Source organism: Diorhabda carinulata, chromosome 1 (genome assembly GCF_026250575.1).
Source record: "Diorhabda carinulata isolate Delta chromosome 1, icDioCari1.1, whole genome shotgun sequence".
Lineage (NCBI taxonomy): Eukaryota > Metazoa > Arthropoda > Insecta > Coleoptera > Chrysomelidae > Diorhabda > Diorhabda carinulata.
Window position 1 is genome coordinate 4,937,397 of NC_079460.1, and position 10,245 is coordinate 4,947,641.

Sequence of the window (10,245 nt, forward strand, 5' to 3'; positions counted from 1 at the left end):
TAGTACTAATCAAACTAAAAAGTCAAAAATAATCCTTGGCGTATGGATAAAATTACTGATGAGATAATAAGACAATAGACAATAAAGTTTTAGCTAACTTCAGTCGATAACTAAAAATTATTAATTGTCTTAACGTCTTTTTTCGTTTATTCTTTTCTTTACTCATTTTTTCAATTAGATCTCAACGGTAATATAGACGGTAAATGAGTCTCTTACTTTGGCAATAATTTTTTACAAGAAAACAATTGAAATAATCAATTTCATCATCATCTTTATCAACATTTAATAAAGCTTCACGAATTTTTTGAAGTCAAAATATATAATAGAAAATAAAAGTTATGGTGGTCGATAGGAAGACATTATATTCAAGGCTAGCGATTGAATTAGAGTGGATTCTAAATTACACAAATTGATGTTTTCATACACTTTTGAAAATTCCATTCTATTTTTTACTCATTTCCATGTCGAAGAGATCATGATGATTCTAGTTCAATGGCTAGTTTATAACCTATTAAAGATGTTGTATTAATTTGAACAAGATTGGTCCAGTAGCTTCTGAAATTTCGAAAAAACACGTTTGAATGTTCGCGCATGTGATTTCGGAGCAGTCCGGCGCACGCTCCGAAATCGAAAAATCATCTGGCACAGATGTTTTAAATGTGATTTATGAAGAAAAATCTATTGTTTCAAAATTAAAAAACCCTTTTAACTGGTATAGCTTCCAGAGCGTAACCAATAGGTTCGATTCCTATTCCGGGTCGTGGGAATGTTTTTCCATTTCCCAATAACGCTTTCATAATAGTGATATTTCTTTCTTCATTAGTATTCTTATGCCAATAATCATTTTTCATAGTTCAATTTTCAATTCAACGCTATTTTGAATCTGTACATATGTGTTGATAGTTGCATCTCGATTTTGGAAGTCTGGAACTATGCGCTTACGTAGATTGTCTACTAGTTCTATCTTTCTTACTCTACTGCAAAGGATACAAATTTATCCTAGTGGAAAGCTAGCAAAAAAAAGTTTAATCAATATCTTGAGATTCTTAAAGAGGTGATCATTGGAAGGGTTTTTTTTGTGTGTTAAAATGCCTCTCTGGAACAAAGTTAATAGATATAAGGGCGGCTACAGCTGCGGCTGTCTCTTGTTTATCAGCTTACAGTCAAACCGTAGATAACCTGGAACATAGACAAATGCCAAGGAAATCATCAGTAGAAGTAAGTTAGTTATCATGAAGGACACTGCTAGGGAATAGGCCAGTTTCTAATTCGTGAAAAGGGTCATCTGCTAGACGAATTACATATGGGTCTTGACGGTCACAGTTTGGACTAGGAGTGGCTCGAGAATTGATTGTAGTATCAGTTTTTATATTCGATTAGGTAAGTAGGGTTGAAGGATGGTTTCGTTCGGAAATTCCTCTATCTTGATAAGATTGACTGGTCTTCGTACTCTACCAAATTAAAGACTTCTTGTGGATCTCGAGGTGTTTTGTCCAGTGAAGTATCTAGATGAGTGTGACTGGTCTTCGTACTATACCAAATTGAAAACTTCCTGTGGATCTCGAGATGATTTGCTCAGTGAAGTATCTAAATTGTCTGGCTTATATACTCTCCCAAATTAACGAGTTACTTGCAGATTTCGAAGTTTTCTGCACAAAATATTGAGCGAAATTATTGTGATAAAATTATTTAGACGATTTATAGAACGCTATCCATCAAGGAAGATTACCTAAATGTGAGTGGTGGACTAAATGATAAGAAAATGGTTTCCGATTGTGTTTTATTAAATTATCTATGGAAGTATTGAGAGAAGTTCATAAAAACTGTCCACTAGTGGTTTATATTTAGTTTTATTGTGAACGGTGGTGATGTATCCTTCGATTATCATTTTTAGAAAAGATTTAGTGAGTTTATCCATGTTACGCCAATGTAGTATGAAAAAATACAGATATAAATAAATATCCTCAGTATTGCAACATTTATTAACTGAAATTCAATGTTACATTTGAAATGGGTACTACTGTAGATAATTTACATTTTTGGATCAACCAAATGATGGTTGAAAAACATATTAACAAATATACTGTGGAAATATCTGGTTCGTCGTCTAAAGGAGACGGTTATTTGGGCGAAATTAATTTTGTTAGAGTTGTTTGTGACTTAGAATCAGGCGAAGGTAAAATTTATGACATTGTGGTAAAAGCAGCTAAGGTTGACGACGATGACAGAGCAAGTTTACCTGTTATTGAAACTTATCAAAGGTGAGTACTTAATTTAAGTTTTAAAAACATAGCTCTCGGTTTCTATTGGTCGAAATTTTATCTGATGATAATTTAAGGGAAACACTGATGTATACCGAGGTCTTTCCTATAATCGAAAATTTTCAAAATGAAAATTCGATAGAAAATCCTTTCAAAAACTACGCGGAATGCTACGGCGTTTGCTCAATAGATAGAAAGGAAGCTTTGCTATTGAGTAACTTAAAAAGTTTAGGTTACTCCATTCACGATCGAATGGTACCACAAAATTTGGACCATATAAAATTAGTCTTCAGAAATTACGCTTTGTGGCACGGATCAACCATAGCTCTGAGAATTAGAAAGCCGGAAGAGTTTGAAAGAATTACTAAAGGTAAGCACAATTAGTTAAGAATTCAGTACTCACAAATAATATTTTCGAAAATAGGCAACCGATGTTGCAAGACCTATCACTTTACATAAGCAAATTTTTAGGGAGTTCACAGCGGGGTGTATCATAAAAATGAGATGGGAATATTGTAGGAAAATATATACCCCTTGGTCTCCAGTTCATAGATAAGGGAGTTTGGTCGCGGTGGGTGCAAGTAGATAGTTGTGAGTGGCTAAAACGTGAAAACATATATTTCTGCCCTTTTCTAACGCATTAGAACTTCTGGAAAGATCTCAAAACTTCTGAAATGGTCTAGAAAGCTCTAGAATGTGTTCAACTATGTTATAGAATGTTATAGAAAGTTCTAAAAATTTCTGGAACGATCTGGCAAGTTCTAAAATTAGTGCAATCTATTATAATCGATTTAGAATGTTCTAGAAAGTTCTAGAAATTTCTGAAAAGATCTGGAATGTTCTAAAATGAGTGCAAAGTATTGTAAAAGATTAAGATTGTTCTAAAAAGCTCTAGAAATTTCCCGAATGATATGAGAAGTCCCAAAATGAGTGCAATTTATTATGATTGATTTAGGATGTTCTAGAAAGTTTTAGCAATTTTCTGGAATAATCTGGGATGTTCTAAAATATGTGCAATTTATTATGATTGATTTAGGATGTTCTAGAAAGTTTCAGCAGCTTTCAGGAATGATCTGAAAAGTTTTAAAATGAGTGGAAACTATTGTAAAAGATTTAGAATGTTCTAGAAATTTCCCAAATGATCTGGAAACTTCTAAAATGTGTGCAAATTATTATGATCGATTTAGGATGTTCTAGAAAGTTTTAGCAATTTTCTGGAATAATCCGGCAAGTTCTAAAATGAGTTATTACTATTGTAAGAGATTAAGAATGTTCTAGAAAGTTCTAGAAATTTCTCAAAAGATCTGGTAAGTTCTAAAATGATTGCAAATTATTTTAAAAGCTTTAGAATATTGTAGAAATTTTCCGAATAATCTGGAAAGTTCTAAAATGAGTGCAAACTATTGTAAAAGATTTAGAATGTTCTAGAAAGTTCTAGAAATTTCTCGAATGATCTGGCCAGTTTGAAAATGAGTACAAACTATTATAAAAGATTTAGAATGTTCTAGAAAGTTTTAGAAACTTCTGGAAAGTTCTAAGACGAGTACAAACTATTGCAAACTATAGAAGATTTAGAAAGTTTCACTGCTAGTTCTACATAAAATTAGGATTGCCTCGTTGGTTGCCTAAAACTGATTTCACTACTATGATTCTCATAGTACTGACACTAGTTTTAATTCATACCAATCATAAAAGCCTATATGATATTTTTATGATTCTAGATGTTTTCTAAGACGTTTTTTTCACGAAAAAAATCCCTAAAGTTGAGATTAATTGTATTTTTCTATTTTCTATTTATCCTTCGAAGCGATTTGATATCTTTGATCGTATTCCGGAATGGGCAAATAAAAAAATATATCGATTATGATCAAAATTGTCAAAATATTTGAACGTGAAAGACACGTGTTTTATTATATTATCATATAATTTATATATATTTTTTCTCAATTCCGCGAAATTTTAGCAATTAGAAAATTACTTGAAAGTCACTTTCTCTATGGAAATATCATGAAAGAATGATTATGGCCTAACAAGATCACATTTACGAAATTTCTAAACAGCAAAAGTGAATAGCATGAAATATGCAAAATACTGCATAGAGGGTTGATTCATAAGCTTGACACATCGTTCGCCGTTGCCGCTGGCGATTACGTTCTCTCCCAATTAAATACATTGAAATGTGCAGGAGGTTCCAGAAATGTAAGCTGATGAAGTTAACGCTCTAAATAGTCTAATTGAATTAATATTTTGTCGTCGGTCGTTGGTGAAGGAAAAAGGAAATTGCTATATACAAATCTGCAAATAATATAGATGGAAAATATTACATTATTTACTTTAATACCCAGAGCCACACACAACTGACTTTAAGTCTATGGAACATAGAATATTTTGAATGAAAATATGACGAAAATATTAAAAACCAATTGATCTTTCTTGGAAAGAATTCTGGTACACGTGATAGAATAATTTACCTACCGTTTGGAAGTTAAAGATAAGATACTAGATTTGCCTAAAACCATGGAATATGAGGATGATCCACACTTGGAAACACCACGTTGTTTAGTATCTGTTTGGTGAACGTTTTCAGTGATTTTGTAAACATGGAAAATATTGGTCATCGTTTTGTGATACAAAATATGAAAGATGGACTAGATTTTACTCTGGGTGAGACTGTTCCTTCATTATCAAGAGTAAAATAATGGTAGCAAAGTTTAGACGAGACCGTACGATCTGCGAAGACCAGCATCGCAGTGGTCAACCAAATAAGGTGAAGACTTCAGAAATGTTGAAGAAAATCCACTGGAAGATCGTCGACTGGAAGTGCGCGAGCTAGCAGATACAGTAGGCGTTTCAAAAAGTGTGGTACATAGCATATTAACTGAAAATTTGGATATGAGAAAGCTGTGCGCAAAAAAGCGTCATGAAGATGTTTTCATCGAGTGTTTGGCAAAGTTTCATAACAATTGATGAAACGTGAGTCCATCACTTCACACCCGAAACAAGGCAAAGACCGTTCCATCTGTAGGCAAGGTCATGGCGTCGGTTTTTTGGGAAGGGCGAATAATACGAGCTAAAACGAGATGACGTTGAACAATAAATACACTTTTTTTTTTCAAAATTCTCGTGTTTTCTTAGTTGAACCAGGTACTTCTGGGACCATCCTCATATATAGGGATATTTTTGGTCATGAGTCAAATCGAAACGTTTCGAAGGTACAACAAAAATGACTGAAACTGTCATTTATCACTTCTAGTTGCCATAGAAAATTTTTGTTAACTTTCAATTTAGTTGAATATCCGAAAATGTCTATACAGTTCAGTCGGAGTGTTGTCAAAAACTGATATTGGGAATATATTTGGAGAAATTCCGTTTATAAAACAATAAGTTAATATTAGCAAGGAATAAACCTTCCAAAAAGTGAGTGGCTTCAAGCTTTTAATAATGCCCAGTGGAATAGAATGATGGAATATGCAAAAGACAAATTAAGAACATCAACTCCAAAGTTGGGTCACCGATTTCGGGTTTCCCACACGACCATCAGCCGAGGACTGAAGAGAAAGTTAAACATCGAAAAAAGAAGGAATGTCTAAAATATACTCAAGATCAGTTGCGCAGAATCCCAATATGCTGCCGTGCATAAAGAAGACGCCACTTCACAAAGAACAGAGTTGTCATCATCGATGACTAAAACTATTTCACCTTATCACACCTTAATACAAAAGAGAGCAGTTCGACTTATAGGCGATCTCGAGATGACCAGAAACTTGGACAGCTTAGACCTGACTCTGTTTTACCGATACTGCCACGACAAATGCTCTTCCGAGCTGTCCAACATGATCCAAAAGACCCACTCGACAGGCAGATGCGGTAAATACACACCGTCCAGAGCGAATTTATCTGGTATCATTGTTTTGGAGAGGTGCAAGCATGTGGAATCAGCTACCAAGGTATTTCTTGAAAACTATCATCTACAGAAGTTCAAGGTCAATGTCCACAGGCACCTCACGAACTACTCGCGTGCAACCCAGAGCTGACCAGAAACTTGAACAGCTTAGAGCATAGAAAAAGGTTCGAAGACTAGGCTTGGGTTCACCGATACTACTACGGTAAATACTCTTCCGAGCTGTCAAACATAATTCTATGTAGAGCAGTATTTGCAAGAGGTACTACACAGGTCGATGTGGTTTATGGACGTCAATCTACCAGGACTTCCTTCTTTGGAAAAGTGCGAGCTTGTGTTCAGTGTGTTCGAGTGCAATAGGGTTCACCCTCTTGTACTTGCTTTTAACATAAAAAGAATTATCGCATTTAAAAATTGATGAAAATGATGGATCACATGGATGAGATAGAAAATTGTCTCAATGACGTGAAATATAAATCCAAAAAGCAATTTGAAGAGCAAGTTTTGATCTGGTGTGCCATATCCGAAGCGGATATTTCACGTTTTTATGTCGGGCATGTGAGAGATGAAGCGTTGTATGCAACATAGTTTTTCCATGGAGACGTCATCCAAAATTGGTTGATTTTAGTAATGCGCATAATACAACCCAATAGCTTCTTGTCACTGCACCAGAATAACCATGGTTTGGTTAGAGGCTCACGAAAGTTAATCCCCAAGCTCACCCTATAGAAGAGTTTTGGGCGTATTGAGTATAAAAGTGTATGATAAGAGTTGGGAGCCGTGTAAATGCTTCAGCGTAGAATATTTTAAAAAATCTGCTAAATTACCAGTTACACCGTCCAGCATAAGATGCAAAAATTACGAGAAATTGAAAAAAAAATTGGTTTTCAAATACAATTTGAATAGTGTTTTTTTTTGTTAATTATACAGAGTGAGTTTTGTGTATAGAAAGCCACAATTATCTCAGAAAGGGTCTTGTCATACGGCTAGTATCACGGTAGTATCTACATTCTTGTCAGATCTTTACTTTTTCCGGAAAAATAATGAACTTTGTTATTTCACCCTATTTATTTTGTGTTTTATCCTTAAAGAAATACTGATTATTTCTCGTGAAATATTCTCTATACCTAAATGCGGTAGTTTCAGAGTTATGCGTGAAAAAAGTAGAAGAATTTCCTCCTAAATTTCATTGATAGGTTCTACGCTCAAACATGACACATATGTTGTTTATTGCAAATAATTTTTTTATAGATATGACTGATATTGTGGGAGATTTCATAGTCCAAACGAATATGTTACCTGCTTTCAAAAAATTCGTTAAAAAATGTATCGATATTTTGATAAAACGTGGTGGCACAGACGCTGCCAAAAAAATTGAAAACATAGTAGAAAATATCTCAACGATACTAACAAAGATGACTATAATTGATGATAAAGATGCAACTAACGAAGCTGTTATTTTGCATGGGGATTGTTGGAATAACAACATGATGTTCAAATATGAGGTAAGTTGATGTTTTCAACATAATTGACAAAGAAAATTTACTATCAATTCTGCTATTATTAATGTAATTAAGAAAACTCACTTATTGGAAAAAAGTCAATTGAAATAAGTCATATTAGAGCAGCTAATGTTGACTTAACTTTGGATCCAGAATGGCGTCGGTTAAAACAGACTGATCGAGCTATGCCTGATCTCGTTTTCCTATGTAATATCCGCTATATCGTTAGTAACTAATTTTTTGAGTTATTAATTTCAGTACAAAAGTATAATAAGGGTTTTCATTTCATTTCATTTCACCAGACAAACAATTACAATACTAAAAGTAAGACTAAAATCGATCCCCTCTAAATATTAATTTTCAAATTTGGTCATGCAACGTATCAAACATTCCCAGAGAAATTTATAATACGGAGAATTCTGCGCATGTCGATATTTAACTGTCATTTGTCAGCTCATTGTATACGTCGAAGTCGTGTCAAAAACTTCACTTCTATGTAATTGAATTTTCGACTTGGTATACATTTTAATGTTTGTAAAAATCAAAGATGGTTTTCCATGTTTAGATCCAGCAATTTCTAACTTTCTACGTACAAAGCGAGCACACCAACCCAAAACTTCATCTTCAAATTTCTTTTTGGATTTATGTTTCATGTCTTTGAGACAATTTTCTATGTCATCCGTGTATAATCCATGATTTTCTCCAATTTTGAACGCGATATGGAAAAAGCAAGCACAGGAGGGAAAAACCAATTACAGTCGAATAGTTCTAGTGGTGCCTGTCATGTGAAGATGTCAGTGGATATTGATCTTAAACATCTATCGAGTGTTCGAAAAAGAATGCCTTGGTAACTGCTTCCTCAGGCTTGCACTTCTCCAAAGAAGGACTTCTACCTACCAAGTACGTCTTGCAAATACTGATCTAAGTGGAATTATTCTGGACAGCTCGGAAGAGCATCTACCTTGGTAGTATCGTCAAAAGAAAGTCAGGTCTTCGAACTTTTTTCTATGCTCTAAGCTGTTCAAGTTTCTGGTCAACTCTGGGTTGCCTATAAGTCGAACAACTCTGTTCTGTATTGAATCGAGCATCTTTAGGGTACTCTTGGGAGACGAGTTCCAAGTGTGCGAGTAATACTCCTAATATGGACAATTTAGGTCTTGTAGAGGATTAGAAGCTAAATAACTTTTTGATCTTAAAGAGGACTCGAAATTTTGTGAAGCTAATTCAGCAACAAACGAATTTTGATATTTTATGTCCAGACAGGACCAAATTCTGAGCTGCAGTACCAACCTTCTTTGCAGGTTGGGTTTTTGTTGTATTAAACTCAATCAGATTGCTCGTACCCCACTCCAGAATGTCCTAAAGATCGCTATTGGTGTTGATGATCTGTTGCTGTCTACGGATTTGGGTAGGAGTCGAGTTTATCAGGGTGGTTGATTCAAACAACGACTCCAGTTTGCTATCTTCGACGAAGATATAGATCGAGTTTGCAGATTTGTCTGTCTGAAGAAAACGACTTGATAAGGGAAGTAAATCTACGTCAAATAATCGAGGAGGTCTAAGACATTCTCAACTAATCTTGATCGAGGATAATCTGTCTAAAAGAACAATGTTAACTGCTTCAACAGTTTCATACAGAAGCGTTGTTTGATCACTTGATTAGCTTAGTAGACGAAAAATTGGTCATCTATGATAACCCAAGATGCAAAAGACAGTGGAACCACCCAATGAATCATCATGAAGTACTGGAAAAACTGTTAATGCAGATTTTTATCGTAAACGACTGGATTGTATGAGAGAATTTTCATTCTGGTCAACTGAAAATGCATTATTATGCAACTAAATAAAGTAATACGAAATTCGGTTATATTATTAATGGATTGGAGTAGGGAGTACTGCCTCATCCACCATTCTTGCTGGATATTCCACCCTCAGATGTTAATTTATTAGTTCGGTAGAAATAAGAACTTGTAATAATGAATTTAATTGTTATAACTTCTAGTTTAAATAATTTGTCATTAGTTTCAACTTTTTCCAGGGAAATGGGAAATTAAAACCAGTCGATATGAAATTTCTGGATTTCCAATGTTCCAGAGTAGCATCCCCCATATTAGATTTATCTTATTACCTTTATTCGGTAGCTGATAAGGTAGTTTTAAATAAATTCGATTATATTCTAGCAGAATACCACGAAACTTTGAATGGCTATTTACGACAGTTCGGTATAAATTGTGATGATATTTTAACGTTAAATCGACTGAAAAATTCATGGAAGAAGTATGGTAAGTTCGGTTTGTGCATGTCTTCTTTTCTTATACGAGTGGAGCTGTCACATGAGGACGAAGTTATCGATTTTGGTAAAGAAACTGCCAATCAAACAATGACTGATATAGACATCGACAATATCAAATATCAAGAAGAATATGATAGGAGGGTTTATGATGTTTTCAGTCATTTTGCAGAGAAATTTTTATAATTATTTGTCAGAGTACATTTTAAAAGAAATATAGTTATTGGAAATGTCGAAAATGAAAATAAAATTGATAAATATAGAAGTTATTTGTTACTTGAATCATTTTTA

At 34.1% G+C, this 10,245-nt stretch overlaps 1 protein-coding gene across 1 annotated transcript; it reads left to right on the forward strand.

Annotated features, from left to right (window-relative positions):
• The first annotated feature begins 1,977 nt into the window (after positions 1–1,977).
• On the forward strand, positions 1,978–10,219 carry LOC130892201 (uncharacterized). Its single transcript, XM_057797433.1, has 4 exons — positions 1,978–2,261; positions 2,339–2,631; positions 7,414–7,667; positions 9,703–10,219. Exons 1-4 carry the CDS (start codon positions 2,011–2,013, stop codon positions 10,138–10,140), a joined length of 1,236 nt encoding a protein of 411 aa, XP_057653416.1. The 5' UTR covers positions 1,978–2,010; the 3' UTR covers positions 10,141–10,219.
• Positions 10,220–10,245: the final 26 nt, after the last annotated feature.